The sequence below is a fragment of the Watersipora subatra genome, chromosome 2, assembly GCF_963576615.1.
Source record: "Watersipora subatra chromosome 2, tzWatSuba1.1, whole genome shotgun sequence".
Lineage (NCBI taxonomy): Eukaryota > Metazoa > Bryozoa > Gymnolaemata > Cheilostomatida > Watersiporidae > Watersipora > Watersipora subatra.
The window spans coordinates 39909621-39926684 of NC_088709.1; the positions used below are offsets into that span (position 1 = coordinate 39909621).

At 37.0% G+C, this 17064-nt stretch overlaps 1 protein-coding gene and 1 pseudogene across 1 annotated transcript; both read left to right on the top strand.

Annotated features, from left to right (window-relative positions):
• Window positions 1–2896: 2896 nt before the first annotated feature.
• Window positions 2897–5645, top strand: LOC137388199 (uncharacterized; annotated as a pseudogene).
• A 351-nt stretch (window positions 5646–5996) lies between these two features.
• LOC137388200 (uncharacterized) lies at window positions 5997–6731 on the top strand. Its single transcript, XM_068074704.1, has one exon. The coding sequence runs from the start codon at window positions 5997–5999 to the stop codon at window positions 6729–6731; it is 735 nt and encodes a 244-aa protein (XP_067930805.1).
• Window positions 6732–17064: the final 10333 nt, after the last annotated feature.

The window sequence follows — 17064 nt, forward strand, 5'->3', positions numbered from 1 at the left end:
TCATTTAACATGATAAGCTCATTACAGATGACTTTACAATTTGCAATATAATTTTCAAATGTATCTGACTATCTAACAGAGGAATTGGGAGACTGGTAAACAACTGAGGTAAGAAATGGCTTCGAATATAGTGGAGAGATTTTTATGAAGTCAATAGACGAGTGAACATAGATCCAAACACCACCCCCTTACCTACCTATTCTTTTTTTACGCTGTATAATATAATTAGGAACATATAAAAAATTACTATCTATTTAACTATTTACCAATGTTTCATCCAAAAAAAAGTTTTAAAATTGTGTTTATGTACTAGATATTTTACATCATCTATTTTGTTAAGAAGTCTCTGTATGTTTATGTGAGCAATAGGTAATTTGACTAATTTAATGAACATTGTTGTGTCTATTGGGGTTTGTGTTGGTATAGGGATGTTCTACTTTGAAGATCATTGTAGGAAAATTTTATTAGTTTAGCATTCCTAGAGTTGAGGCCAAGTCAAATTGGCCTAATACGTGATGACCAATGATAGTGGCGTTGAGTCATAAGCTAAGGTTTTGCTCAACTCATAGCGTGACATTTTGTAACTTCTGTAGAAGGCAGCCAGATTTGAATAATTACTCTTAATTATTCAATTGTCAATTATTAAAGGATTATTTATTAGAGATTACAGGTTAGTTGCATATGCTATTTTATTTTATTATACCATGTTATGTTGTTTCTTGTCACTTTTCATTTGATTTTCAGTACTTTTACTTGCTATTGCACTGTAACTTTTCATACTTTATTGCATTCATAATTATTGTGCTTTGCAAGCTGGTATAGAAATGGTACTGAAATGTTATTTCAGGTTTCACGGTAAAAATAAAGATTGTGAACCGCACACTTAACCAGTGAAATCGTCTTTCTTAAAATCCTGAGTGAACTCAATATCTAGAGTTTCCAAAAAACTCTACAGTGAAACCTTCCTCTAATCAACTGTGAGGACAATTGATAATCCAGTCAGCCACAGTGTAGACAACACAAGAGCTGTTCCGGACCAATAAAAAAAAGATAACTCCAGTCAGCCACAGTGTAGGCAACACAAGAGCTGTGCTGGACCCATAAAGAAAAGATAACTCCAGTCAGCCACAGTGTAGGCAACACAAGAGCTGTTCTGGACCTATAAAGACAAGATAAATCCAGTCAGCCACAGTGTAGACAACACAAGAGCTGTTCCGGACCCAAAAGAGAAGATAACTCTAGTCAGCCACAGTGTAGACAACACAAGAGCTGGTCTCGAACTGCAAGAAAAGATAACTCCACCCAGTTAACAGTGTAGACAACACGTGAGGTGTACCAGAACCATACATACCAGCCAAAGTGAAAAAAAACCACTTGAGCTGAACTACAAACACTAAGATTAACTCATTTACGTTTTAGACATCAGGATCTATGCCTGCATTACATCTTAGCAAAAGTCAACTGTGAGTATCTGGATATAACCATTAATTTAAACTAACATTTTACTAATATACATACAATTGGTTATTCTGGATTTAGGTATTATTGTCATGCAGTTTTCATTTTAACTTTGCTATATATGTACCTATCTTCTTGCAACCTGTAGCTTGTGACTCACGTCGGCGATTTCTTTGAACAGCGCGCTTTTGGCCATTTACGCCAGCATGTCTGAGGTTGGGGACGCTTCCGCAATGCCGCATACTGATGACACTGATGGTGTGCATAATGATATGCTAAACATTGAATCAATAGATGACAGTAATGAAAACTTGACTTCTAATGAAACACAGGAAATAGCCAATTCAAATAATGATAGGGAATTCAATAGCGCTCTCACTTCCAGTGTAGTCAGCGAAAGCATGCACTTGCAGCGAAAGGTAAAACTTTCTAACATTGGGAGAGAAAGCCGAATTTCTGAGTTAAACCTTAAACTAACCAAACAAATCATGGTTCAGTACAAACTTATTGATAAGGTCCAGCATAATGTAATAAGAGAAACTTTTATTGACACATTGTATGAAATTTGTGACAACGTTGATGCTAGAATTATCGAGATTCATGATATGTATAATGAATTAGTCGCTCTATGTAGTACTGATATGGCATCAAATAAAATGATAGAAACAATAAAGCCCATGTATGATAGCCTTGTGATTACAGCTAATTCTCTGAAAAATTCAGTAGAGGAACACATGGAGACGCTTGAAGAATTGCAACTGCGGGAAGCTCAACAGAAAATTGCTGAAGCCAACAGAGAAATAGAAGAACAAGCAAGGCTGTTTGAGGAGATGGTAAGAGAGAGAGAATCTAGCTCTAACTATTCTTCAACATCCTCTGTAATGCATAGCGTAGAAAAAATTAACAGAGCTGTCAACCAAACAAAGGAACCTGAGTTGCCATCTATTGAAGGAGACAGACACAACACAACCAGAATAGAACAAGAACAAACACAATCATGCAGAGAAGTAGCTAGAGTTACTGAGCAGATAAGTGTGAATGTTGAGAGCAGAAGAAACCCAACCAGAGCTCTACCAGATAAGTCAAAAAGTACTATGTCTACTTCTGACACCACAAAGTCAGAACTATCGGTTGTAGAACAACTAGCAGCCTGCCTGACAGCAACATTTAGAAGTCCAAATAAATCCGTGGAACCCAGTGTATTTGAAGGAAATGTCTTAGAATTCAATGATTGGGAAGTAGACCTGGATTCCTAATTTGTGCTGAACATATAGAGGGTAGCTACAGACTTCGACATCTCAAAAGATTTCTGAAAGGAGAAGCCAAGATATGTGTTGAAGGACATTTCAGCACAAACACAAATGATGTCTATCTGGCAGCTAGAACAACTTTAAAAAGCCGGTATGGAAATGAACAAAACATACCTCGGTCTTTCAGAATGAAGCTGGACAAGTGGCCAAAAATTGCTTCCAAAGATGGACTAGGCCTGAAAGACTTTGGAGATTTTTTGAGTCACTTAAGGAGTGCCATGCGGTCTGTTAAAACGCTGCAAGTTCTCAACGATTGCATTGGAAATGAAAGGATGGTGGAAAAGCTTCCTGAGTGGCTAAGGCTTAAATGGATAAGAGTAGTAGCAAAAGCTGATTCGGCTAACAAAACTTATCCAGACTTCAAAGAATTTGCAGAATTTATCAATGAAGAAGCTCACATCATGACACTTCCAATATCACAAACAATGATATCACTGAGTCATAAGCCAAGTAAACATAATCAGAGTGATAAACCTAGCACAAAAGACAGAGCCATTAAAAGTTTTGCAGCTTCCATTGAACAAAAGAAGGAATGTATTTGTTGCAAATCAACTAACCACAACACTGCAGACTGTTACCGTCTCCAATAAAGGTCTAAACCAGAAAAGGAAGAACTTATTCGAAAGAATGGACTATGTTTCAAATGTTTATGGATTGTGATAAGAAGATAAGTTGTATGAAGTGTAAAAAAGGACATGCCACGGCTAATCATGACTCCAACTACCAGTACGGCAAGGCAACTTCAAACACTGGTGGATCTAATCGGGCTGATGCTGAAACAAAGCCAGAAAAAACAATGAAAGCTCACAGTACCACTAAGGTACTGAAATGTCAAATAACAGAAGCGAACAATTTAACAAGCATGGCTGTACCTGTTTATATCTCAGCAGGCACAGGTTGTGAAATGCTAGTTTACGCTCTTCTTGACAACATGTCGGACGCATGTTATGTATCAAAGGATGTAGTAGCAACATTAAAAGCGAGAACTAGTGAAACAGAGAAAAACGTCACTATACACACCATTAACGGACCAGTAACTGAAGACATCGAAAGATTTGATGACATTATGCTGCGCGGTTATTTAACAAATAGCTATGCACATATTAGTGCCTACAAGCGTGAATACATACATTGTGACAGAAATCAGTTACCCACTAAAGAAAAGGCTGCTAGACTAGACCACCTAAAGAACATAGCAACACAATTCCCACCCTTGATGGACATACCAGTTGGACTTCTAATAGGAATGAACGCCACCGAAGTAATTCAGCCTTTAGAAACAAGACCAGCAGTTAATGGAAAAATGGGCAAAGCCTATGGAGTAAGAACGCTATTTGGGTGGACTATGTGTGGAGGTACACTAGAAACCATCTACAAATCTAGAAAAACAGCCTATAAAGCAGACACGTCCAAAGATGTACAGTTGCTAAATATCCTGGAAAGAGATATGACACAAATGAGGATTCATACTTATCTCAAAACGATGTCAAATTTACAAAAATTTTAGAGACATCAACTCAGCAGAATGCAGCTGGAAATTATGTCATGCCTTTGCCATTCAAATCACCATTACCTATATTACCCAATAACAAGAAACAAGCTGAACATCGTCTACACATCTTGCTGAGAAAGTTCTCCAAAGATTTTGAATACAAATGCGAATACACAACATTTATGAACAACCTGATCAAGGCAGGGCATGCTGAAGAGGCAACACCGGCTGCTGCGGAGGCTCAAGTATGGTACATACCTCATTTTGGTGTCAGACATAAACAGAAACGAAAACTTCGAGTGGTCTTTGACGCTAGTTCCAAGTTCGATGGAGTCTCATTAAATGACATGCTGTTACCTGGACCAGATCACATCAACTCCTTACTTGGCATACTAATCAGATTTCGACGAGAGCCTGTAGCAATAACATGCGACATTCAGCAAAAGTACTACAACTTTCTGGTAGTTCCGGAGCACAGAGACTACTTACGATTTCTGTGGATGAATGATAGGGGTGAGGTCAAAGAGTTTAAAATGAATGTCCACCTGTTTGGTGCAACATCATCACCAGGTGTGGCAACCTTTGGATTACGAAGGTTAGCCAATGACTACAAGTCCCTCTCACCACTTGCCTCAAAGTTTCTACAGAATGAATTTTATGTGGACGATGGTGTAACGAGCGTTGCTACTGCTGAAGATGCTAAAGACCTAATCACAGCCTCAAGAGAAATGTGCTCAAAAGGGAACATAAGACTACACAAATTTCTCTCTAATAACAAGGAAGTACTAGCCACAGTACCTATTTCTGAGCGTGGTGAATCTACTAAAGCTATAGACTTACTCACAGAAACACTTCCTAGTGAACGAACGCTTCGAATGAAATGGTGCTTAGAGACTGACACCTTTCACTTTGGCATCCCAGAACTACAAAACAAACCATCAACTAAAAGAGGCGCACTCTCAACCATAGCTCAAATTTACGACCCTATGGGGCTCATTTCACCTTTGGTTTTGAAAGGAAAGCAAATTCTCCAGAAAGTAGTTGCCTCAGAACAACTATGGGACCAACTCATGTGTCCGGATGACAAACAAAAATGGGAAGATTGGAGAACTGAAATAACCAATCTAACAGCATTGAGCATACCACGATGTTTCAAAACAGAAACCAACATAGTGAGCACTGAATTGCATCACTTCAGTGATGCAAGTCTGAATGGTTATGGAGCTTGCTCATATATTAAACAGGTTAATGACAGCGGAAAAATTTTGTGCAACCTGATCTTAGCCAAATCACGAGTAGCCCCACTAAAAAAGCCCACTATTCCTAGGCTTGAGTTGCAGGGAGCTGTAACTGCAACTCGCCTCGTCAATGTGCTAAGGAAGTAGTTAAAGCTTAGTGTAGACAAAGAAACTTTCTGGAGTGATTCTCAAATAGTGCTGGGGTACATATCCAATGATGTCAGAAAGTTTCATCTTTATGTTGCCAACAGGGTAAGTGAAATTAGGAAGACAACTGAACCCAAACAATGGAATTACGTTCCAACAGAATTCAATCCAGCAGACATAGCTTCTCGTGGAATAAGTGCTAAAGAAATTATTGATAATGACATGTGGTGGAATGGGCCCCCCCCCCCCTTTCTCAGAGACCCCGTTGCGCTAGATTTCAATAAGCAAAATCGGGTCAACACAACAGTTAATGAATCTGACCCAGAAGTGCGAAAAAAGGAACTAGTTACCATGGCTACTTTCAACACACCAAGCATAACGAGAAAATTCACTCGATTCAGTAGTTGGAAGAAACTAGTGCACAGCATAGCATTGCTAAAGAGCTTTGTCAAACAGAAACAGTGGATGTACAAAGAGTTGAAAACCAATGATCTGAAAGAGGCTGAAGCACTTATCTTAAAGATGGCGCAAGCAGAGAGTTATCCTATGAAGGAGAAAGAGAAGTCTCTCATCAAGCTCAACCCTAAGATTGATGACGAAGGTATAGTTCGTGTTGGTGGGAGAGCCAGTGCTTCAACACTGAGTTATCAGCAGAAATACCCTATCATCATTCCTAAGAACTCTCACCTAGCATATCTTTTGACAGTGCATTACCATAAACAAATATCACATTTAGGAAGGAGAAGCACACTCGCAGCAATTAGAGATGCTGGAATATGGATGGTAAATGGAAGTGGTGTGGTAAAGCGCGTGCTTAACCAGTGTGTAGGCTGTGCTAGACTAAGAAAGGCACCAGAGACACAACTTATGGGAGAACTCCCCAAAGAAAAGATGGAGGCTACTCCTCCATTCACAAACATTGGAATCGACACCTTTGGACCTTATTACGTGAAGGACAAGCGCACAGAGCTGAAAAGATGGGGACTTCAGATAACCTGTCTCTACTCTAGAGCAGTTCATATAGAGGTCTTAGACGACATGAGCGCAGACACTTTAATACAAGCCCTGAGATGCTTTATGGCCTAAAGAGGGCTCGTTCAAACAATATATTGTAACAATGGAACTAATTTTGTTGGAGCAAAGAATGAGATTGAAAAGCAATTAGAGATAACCAGTAAGGAAACTAAGCAATACTTGCTAGAGAACCGCATTCATTTCAAATTCAACTCACCTGAGGCAAGTCATCAAGGAGGAGCCATGGAAAGAATGATTCGTTCGGTTAGAGCAGTACTCAATGCAATGACCTTTAAGCTGAAAAACAAACTAGACACCAAAACCCTAAGAACTTTTTTCTATGAAGCCGGGAATATCATCAACAGTAGGCCCCTGACCGCCACCTCGACAAGCGATCCCAAGGATCATGTGATTACACCTAATCATATCTTGACCATGAAAAGTCAATCATTACTGGCACCACCGCCTGGAAACTTCACCGAAGATGATTTGTATAGCAGCAAACGGTGGAAGATAGCTCAAGCAGCAGCAGAAGAGTTCTGGAAAACATGGAAAACAGAGTATCTAAACAGCATAACAATTCGTCAGAAATGGACAAGGACAAGACCAAATGTCAAAAAAGGAGACATTGTCATTGTCAAAGACAACCAGGCAGCTAGAAATGATTGGAAGCTAGGTAGAGTGACTGAAACTATTTCAGGCTCAGACGGCTTAGTGCGCAACCTAAAAATCAAAATAGGGAACCGATTTCTTGATAAGAAAGGTTTACCCATGCACCCACCAACTGTTCTGCAGAGGTCAGTACACAGTGTAGTAGTTTTGCTGAGCACTTAGATTAGCAACTATATATCAGGTAAGATTATTCATTTTCCATAATTTAGTGTGAATTAATCAACAATCAATAAACCAAAAACAAACAAAAACTATGAAGGCCTATTGCAATAAATTTAAGAAATTTAGATGGGAGTGTAGGAAAATTTTATTAGTTTAGCATTCCTAGAGTTGAGGCCAAGTCAAATTGGCCTAATACGTGATGACCAATGATAGTTGCCGGCGTTGAGTCATAAGCTAAGGTTTTGCTCAACTCATAGCGTGACGTTTTGTAACTTCTGTAGAAGGCAGCCAGATTTGAATAATTACTCTTAATTATTCAATTGTCAATTACTAAAGGATTATTTATTAGAGATTACAGGTTAGTTGCATATGCTATTTTATTTTATTATACCATGTTATGTTGTTTCTTGTCACTTTTCATTTGATTTTCAGTACTTTTACTTGCTATTGTACTGTAACTTTTCATACTTTATTGCATTCATAATTATTGTGCTTTGCAAGCTGGTATAGAAATGGTACTGAAATGTTATTTCAGGTTTCACGGTAAAAATAAAGATTGTGAACCGCACACTTAACCAGTGAAATCATCTCTCTTAAAATCCTGAGTGAACTCAATATCTAAAGTTTCCAAAAAACTCTACAATCATGTTTAACTTGGAAAGTAGTAGTCTATTTTATAATGCTTGTTTCAGCTGAAGTCCATCTTTGAATGTTATTTTCAATATCCCTATTGAAAATTAATATTTTCAACAAGATATTGATCTTTGACAAGCCTAATAAATGAGGTGCAGGTACTATTGTATTTCACTTGTATGGCATCAAATATTTCTGAGCCAGCTATATCTCTAAGAACTTCTTTTACCATACCAATATGTTCCAATGAGTCTTGGAGATCGGTAGTCATCTTCATAGTAGAGCCGCCAAAACTATCGGCTTTCCAGTCTCTAGCGATCCTAGCTGCTGTCTCTGCAGATTCGAGCTGTATGATAAATCTCAGATTTGATGATTGAAATGTATACTATTGACTATGTCTATTAGGCATGTTCAACAGTAGTGCTGGGCACGGGTAATAAAATTTGTTTAGCTTACGGGTTTATCTTCTCTCGAGTGTCGGGTAATGGAGATTTCAAGCATTTCGGTCTCGCGGGTTCGGGTTTTGACTTGTGAGTTCGGGTTTTGCTACAAGGATCCGTCGAGTAGAGTGGACAAAAACTCGGTCTATTGCGCCCTGCGCTCTAAACACTGTTTGATAACCCGCCTATTAATCCTTTGAACTCTTTGAACCATGGCCTTGTTTGTCAATGCGTGCCAGTAACCCTGGGAAATCTGTGCAATGATCCGAAGTTTTAAACTTTTATTATATATATCTGAACGTGCTCATAATACAATGATATTTGGTAAAACACTATTAAAAAAGTCGGGCAACCCACAGCAAATGTCATCAAACAGAAAAAAACAGTACTTTACTAGTGTTCAGGCTAAAGCTATAAAAGTTTGTACGATTTTAAAAAACTTATAAAAACATTTACAATAGCATCAAATCCATTGAGCGCATGTTCATCATTATTTTATGACTCAAAATATACTGGAAAATTATAATTAGTACTATAAAATTCTTTATTTGCTTACAATCATTTATGACCTACCAACGAATGAGTCGTGTCCAATTTTTCGCGATATCATTCAAATAAATTTGTTATTAAAACGATGGAAGTAGGTAAAAATATTTGAAAACTATTACAAATGGAAAAGAGTTTTTTTGCCTAATAACTTGTACAAAAATTAATTTGATTGGTTTACGCTGTTACTTGAAAACGGCTTTTTTAAACAAAGCCATGTGAATGCCGGAACTCCAGCCGATAGAGATTCTGACACACCCTACGCAATGCCTGAAAACCGACAATTGGGGTTCAAACTTCAAAGGGTTAAGACTAGGAGCACAAATATCGGTCATTAGAAAATAGTAAAAAACAATAAATAAAATGATTAGAATTATAATTGCACTGTGAATTTTAGAATATGTCCGATGTTTGGAAATTTTAGACATAAAACCCACATCAACAAAACGATACCCAAAAAACCTGTTGGCCAAGAAGTACTCGTGTCAAGCACTACCATCTACCCGATACTCGAAAAACTCGAACGGAAGGGGACGAACCTAAACTCGTTGGCCAAGAAGTACTCGTGCCCAACACTAGAGAGGACCATGGTCAACGCATAGCATTTGCCATATTGTGTCTTGTTTACTGTGCTTAAATTGATTTTTGTTGATGTTTCAATCACTGCTGCCTGTGACAATCTGCTGCCTCTAACAATCTGCTGCCTCTGACATCCTATTTTCAAGTTTAAATGCTGTAGATTTTATACTTGATTTGAGTTGACTAGCATTGTTTCTGTTGACAGGAGGTGTACTAGTAACACAGCCAGTTTTAGAGTTTACTAAAGGATTCCTATTGATATGAGTATTTCTGTGGATTAGTGAATATTGGAGTGCATATTTGTGTCTGTAAGTGTCCTGGTTCAGAAGGTTTTTTGTGTAGTGCATAGATTGGCATAAGTCTGATTTGATTGTTTATATCAGTGAGTTGAAATGTTAAAGCAGTGATTTTGGTTTCAAGCTCTTTCAACTTTTACAAGTAGTCGACTGTAGGCTTATATTATTGTTTCTTGTTTTTACTGCATTTAGTTGTACAACTAGCTTATCATTTTTTTGCTTAATTGAATGGAAAAAATTATCCGTTTGCATTGAGCCAATGGAATACATGTTTGCATTTCATGTTTGACTTTGCAAAAAGACATTTTTATAGCTATTTCTTCTTGCTGATGATCAGACGCAATCTAGGTTGTAGATCAAGGGACTTCTGATGGCTGTCTATGAGGCAATAAGAGTAGTGACAGTGATTATTTGTTGTTAACAATGATAATAATAATGCCGTAAGATGTAATAGTTGTGGTAACTCGTCTGACTCCGAAAATTCTAGAATCAGCTTATATGCAGGATATAAGTAAGTCTAAGCTGACAAGACCTTCAAGTAAAAATACGTACTGATTGTTGATAGCTAATTATTTTGAGTAACACCTTTTTTTGTGATATGAATAATTATTTGTCTATATTTTTCCTTCAACTAGATAGTTTCTCATTTAAAGCAAATAAATTTCATTTAAATCATGTAATCTACAAACATAATACTAGTGTTATAAACTCCCATAACCACTGCTCTACACGCAAAGAGCTTGTCACCCATAATGAGTGTATTGGAATGCCTTTCTATTCAAATGTAGACTAAAAAGGGGTATTGACTAGCTTATTATTGGTTGAATGTTATTTTTATGCTTTTAAGCAAAGACAAAAAGGTATTCACAAGGTCCTGGATTCAGGTATAGTGTTACACAGCTAGTGTTTATCAGCTGCTGCAGTACACTAACATATTGGATAGGGAGCATGATTTGAGGTTTGATACTCCCTGGCTACCTATTTCTAGTTATATTATTACTAGCTGAAGCTCTAAAGGTAACTCATACATCTTTACCAGTAGCTTATTATAGTATAACAGATAGTTACTAGTAGTATGGAGAGTTCAGCTAAATCAGGGGTCTCCTAACTTTTTTGTTTACGTATGCTTCGGCAGTCGCTGGGCAAACCATGTACAAAACTGAGTTTAATCAAAGATATGTTTTATTTAAATATTATAAACAAGTAAACAAATGCAAACTTGGTACAAACTTGCTATTTATTAAACTATCTATTGGTGACCCTGTGATATACCTTTCATAGATTGTAGCTTGTAGTGTTTTATGATTTTCTCCCTAGATATACATGTACCTGTATATCTGTCTTTTTAGTATACATGTACATGTATATCTAAAGAGAAATCTAGTATTTACTATGAGTTTGATCCATCATGTGTGTATAACTACATATTTAAGTTTAATTTGTTAACCATGGGGCCTGAATTGATAACGTTGAAACAAAGGAACCAGCCGAGAGATGGTATTGAATTATATTGAACCACTTGAAGGCAATACTGCTGACAAACTATCTAACATGTCAAATGATTGAATCATGTGAAGGTAATATTGCTGACTAGCTATCTAACAAATCAAAGGATTGAATCATGTGAAGACAATACTGCTGACTAGCTATCTAACATGTCAAATGATTGAATCATGTGAAGGTAATATTGCTGACTAGCTATCTAACATGTCAAATGATTGAATCATGGGAAGGTAATACTGCTGATTATCTATCTAACATGTTAACTGATTAAATCATGTGAAGGCGATACAGCTGACAAGCTATCTAACATGTCAAATGATCCGGCGTTAACTTTCTTTCCCCAGATCTTTAACTTTATGACAAATGCATTTAACTTGTTTGTAGAATATATAATACTATAGTGTTGGAGTCCCCTTGTGGTGACTTGTTGATAGTGTTAAATCTGACAAAAATATCTCTCAGATTTGAAGCTTTGTACTTTCTGAAGTCTCACTAAAAACCATATCTCAAAGTCCTTGAATAATGTGCATATTCTTATGCACATAAGACTATGTACATTCTAGTACATAGTCTTATGTACTATAATGTACATAAAAATAAGACTTTGCACATTATAGTACATAGTCCCAGGAGGTATATGTACTCATAGGAGTACATATACCTCTTAGGGGTACATGTACCCCTAGGAGGTACTTGTACCCTTAGCTATGCACTAGGATTCTAGATCATTCTTTGGTTTGTGATTCATGTAGGACAAGTGATTGATCTTATCATATTAAGATCTGCTAAGGCTATATTCCTGCTTAGCTTCTCTGACTGGCGCAGACGGTGGAATCAGGCAGACAACAAAAAGTATACATGACAGTGAGTCTCTCTATAAGATTCCTCTGTATATCAAGCGGGGCCAGGTTCTGACTTGCCGACATCAATGACATTTCCACTCAGCCATACTTAATTTCATCAGCTTTTTTGCTTTCTCAGCAACTCCAACCATTATCATTGTCTCCAAAATCTACAAATATAGTACTAAATCATAAGCTTTTTGGTAATCTATCAACCCCATTAGTTTGTTTTTCTTCTCTTGAAGTCCTTTACGATCAATATGTTCAGCATCAGATGATTTTTTGTTCTTCTATAGCCTCTCCTTCATCTTTTCTGTTTATCTGTAATCAATTTATTGCATTTCAGATAATCTGTATATTTTAGCACAGTGTTGATGTAAGCACCTTCCACACTATAGGCAGGCAGGTAATGGATCTATAATCGTCTGGGACATTTTTCTTTTTCTTATCATTTTGTCTTAACACCATTCTGCTAAATGCCACCCATTCAGCATACTTCACTAACATATCATGCAGTTGGGTCAAGTTTTTGCAACAATCAGTACGCAGCTTTCCGAGCAAACGATGCTAACATTTTTGTTTTAAAAACGCTAATTTTTGGTTTCTGCATGTAATATAAGTATGGTTCACCTATGTCACTTGTTCATGAATATATATTTATGGTATTTGATAGATTGTGTCTATATACATGTATTTCTCAACGTTGATCTTTTGTCAGTGTATATGTCCATCTATAGTTATTTAAATCTCGGAATACACAATCCGTATCGCAGAATATTTGATCTCGGATCATCCGGTTCACCAGTTCGATTTCTTACCTATTCAGCCACACGAGCTTGATGAGTTCATTAGGAGATATATGTCACTATATCGGGTAAACACCCTATCGCTTTCCATCACAGCGTACGTAACGGCATGGGAAGCGGTAGCTCTTATTAGTAAGCCTACTCAAATTATCCATTGGTAATGCGCTAGGCTAATTGCAAGTGGCAGGCAACTCTCATTACCTTCCATTGTTTACAAGCTGATTTTTAATACTCGGGCAACACAGGGTAGCACAGCTAATTGTTATATAACTTATAAATTTGCAGATTCGTACCATATTATTTGATAGCATCATTGCGGTAATCTGATTTTACAATTGATCGACGCTCGTAACTCCTCTTCTATTGCACATAAAAAGCTAGTTTTGTCTGCAAACTAAAGCAAACAAATCAATGAGTGCAATGAGTTTTTATGCAACATTAGTAAACATTGATATTAAATAAAAATATGTTTTCAAATCTAAAATGAAAAAAAATTGAAAGCTCGAACAGCTTCAGGGCCTGGTGCTTTCTAACTGGTAAGTTTCCCTAGTACCTTTTCAACATCCTCTTTTTAAAAAATATTTCTGTCTGTTGTTGTGCTTTCAAGCTCTTTCTCACTCTGTTCATCCATGGTGCATTTCTATTATATTCAGTGGCACATCCTCAGATACTCTGCTAAAACTATTTTGCTTTTTCTGCATTAGGGGCTTTTCTACTTCTTTTCTCTGATTTCTCTAGTCTCATAAAACATCTTCTGACAGTTTGTAAACAATCTGTTCTGTTGATATAACTCTACTTCATCTTCATATCTGTTTATTTTAACTGTTGTTAACCTCTGTTTTAGTTCTTCAATAACTTGTCCTTTCTTATTCATATCACATTTCCTTTCCATCTTCCTCTTCATATCAACCATTATAAGTTTTGCTCTTTGACTCTTTTAGCCTGCTGCTATCTCGTTGTAGTTCTTTTATCTCCTTCAGCCTTGACTTCCATGCTGGCTCTTTCTTCTGTTCTGTTTTCTCTTTTGCAAACATTTACGTTACAATAACTGCCGTTGCATAGAATATGTCATTCAGATACGTGATGCTATTTATTAGTAAGTGCTCTGCTATATCAAGTATCTTCCTTAATTAATTAATTTAAAGATGTGGTTGCGTCAAATTTAAGTTGATCTTAAAAGAAAGCATTTTTTTCTCTATCAGTTGATATGTTGTTTGTTGTGTTACGCGATCGCATTGCCAAGATATTTGAAGATTAAAACCGAAAAAAATCTGATCGCCGTAAAAACGCTCAGGCCACCAAAACGTGCCCAGACTTGCCCAAAATGATGTCACGCGTTAGGCAACCTGTCTCTATCTCTCGTATTCACATCGGGTATTTGCGATAAAAGTCTAGTCTTACGCGGCTCTATTGGCATATATCTTATTTTGTATTTGCTCATGTTGGCTAGAATAAAATTTTAAATCCTTCTACAGATGCATTATTATGAATGTTTCAAAGGCCTCAAATAATGAAAATTGAAAATTTGTTCTACTCACTTTCTCCAAATGCTGTGTAAACATTTTGGTACCGACTACCAATTCTACCGGTCTACGGTAATTCTGTCAAGTCATGTAGAACGCGGTCTCTGTATCAGCACAGTTCTGCAGCTACCCATACTAACGATATACAGCCTCCCATAAGCCCCACCCACATTATGTCGCCTATTACCTATTGCCTACGTACTAGTTTCTTACTAGTAGTATTCTTACCGAATAGTACCTAAGTGAAATAAGCAAGCCATGTCTTTGAAAAGAATATAGACAGGGATAGAGTTTTAAGGATGAGAAGTCTGCTGCAAACTGGATTTGAACTCACATTCTCCAGTTTTGCGGACATCCATATACCATATCCAATTCACTACAATATTCTGCAAATCATGTTTTGCATTATCTACAACAACAATTTTATTATATAAATTTTACAAGCAAAAATATTTTCATAAAGCTTTTATTAAAAATATTCATCAAGTCATGGCCACTCACATAGTATTAGCTGATACAATAAGACAAATTCATCTACTGCAACAAACTCAAACAAGACATCATGGCTTATGCAGCACGCATTCAAGTCTCTCTTTCTCCTTTATGGCAGTTCCCACACTGACAAAGCTTCTTCGGCTGGTGGGACGACATAAGCATTCTGTAATCAGTAAAACAAATGCAATAAATATGTCATTCATAGATATGTCATTCTAAAGCGTATCTATTGACAGCTTCCAAATTGGGAGTTAAATAGATTGCGAGTGTAATTTTAAAAACGAATAAACATTTAATAAAGGCACAAGTACGCCAAGCCAACGATTCGAAGCTTTGGTTCTGGAAATTAAAGATTTGCAATGATCAATCGATTTTACCCACTTCCTACGAGTGAAAATAATTTGTAATCATGACTCTAATTTACCAAAGAAAATTCAAAAAAAAAATAACTAGGTAAAACGGCAGATAAGCAATGAAACGATGATTAGAGATAGCAAAGAATTATCATTTTATTAATTAGTATATGTATTTATGACTATAAAAATATTACATTTACTTAAGTATAGAAGACTCTAAGTTAATTTACCTCCATTCTGTCTTCCTCTGCAGCAAAACGCTGCTGACGCCTGTCAGCTTTGACCATAGGCTGTCTACTCCAATCTTTTACTAAAAATTGCTCAGATAACTCTGAGTAGCGGTCGCTCGAACTTGAAGCTATTTTAAAACTATGTATAACTTAGTAATTGTTGAAACGCGTTGAATCAGTAACGATGAGAATTAATTCTCTAATTATGAGAATCTTCGAGATCACAGACAACGCGTTTTACGAGTGATAACATTTATTACGGCCTATATAAAAATTTCGCGCGCATGATTGGCTAACGAAGCGACCTCATATTTATTGCTCGTGGTTTCGTTTCAGATACCTTGCTTGTGACGTCACGAAAGAGGCACTCACTGGAACGTGAGCTTTTTAAAAGAGGGCATCATTCAAACGCATATATCTCTGGACAAGGTTGGTCTACAAAGACAAAAATGGCATCAAATTGTAGCTGATGTTTTAGCTTTTTATGGGTCTTAATTTCATTAAATTGAATTTTTTGACGCAACCACATCTTTAAGGTGTTTAAATGCTTAGCATTTGGTAGTTGTTCTCTCATTTACTGCAGCTCCTCGCAAAAGGCTGGCTCACACTAGATCGTCATATCTTGGCGTTGATGCTAAAATACTTTGATGATCGTCGGTAATAGCAATGTTCACACTATCATAAACACAAGCCATTTTTTGATTCCATTTTCGCTTTTTTTTTTAATTTTTTTTCGAGTGAACATCTTTCATGTTGCGTGCTTAACTTAAATACTAGTCTCGCAGTAACTATCACAAATGAAAATATATAACTAAAGCCGTGACAGCAAAACATCACTGAAATGGTGCACATTGTACAAGCTGACGTTGATGCTCAGGGAACTATCGGGAAAGTATGACAGTTGCAAACTTTTCCAGCAAATTTCCCAACGTATCTTCATTTCTCCATCGACGCCATCAGTTCACGGTGCGCTTGGACAATGATGGATGCCGATAGGACAACAGCAATAAAGTGTGAACCAGCCTGTATGTTCTTTATCTTCTCAATCAAATCTTATTAACTGGAAGACGCTTTAGCGAGTGATTTCCCATTGTAACTCTCTGTTCTCAGTTTTTTTCCATTTTTACGAATATATCATGCATTGATAATAGCCTTCCGAGTGCTTAAGAAGTCTTCTAATACAGTCTCATCACAATCCTCTTCCCAGTACTCCACCACTGGCTCTCCGGTTTCTCTTCTCTTTATCTCATCCAGCTCTTTCTTTGTAATCCACCGCTTATTCACACCGATCCTTGCCTTCATCATCAGTCTGTTCTTCATCA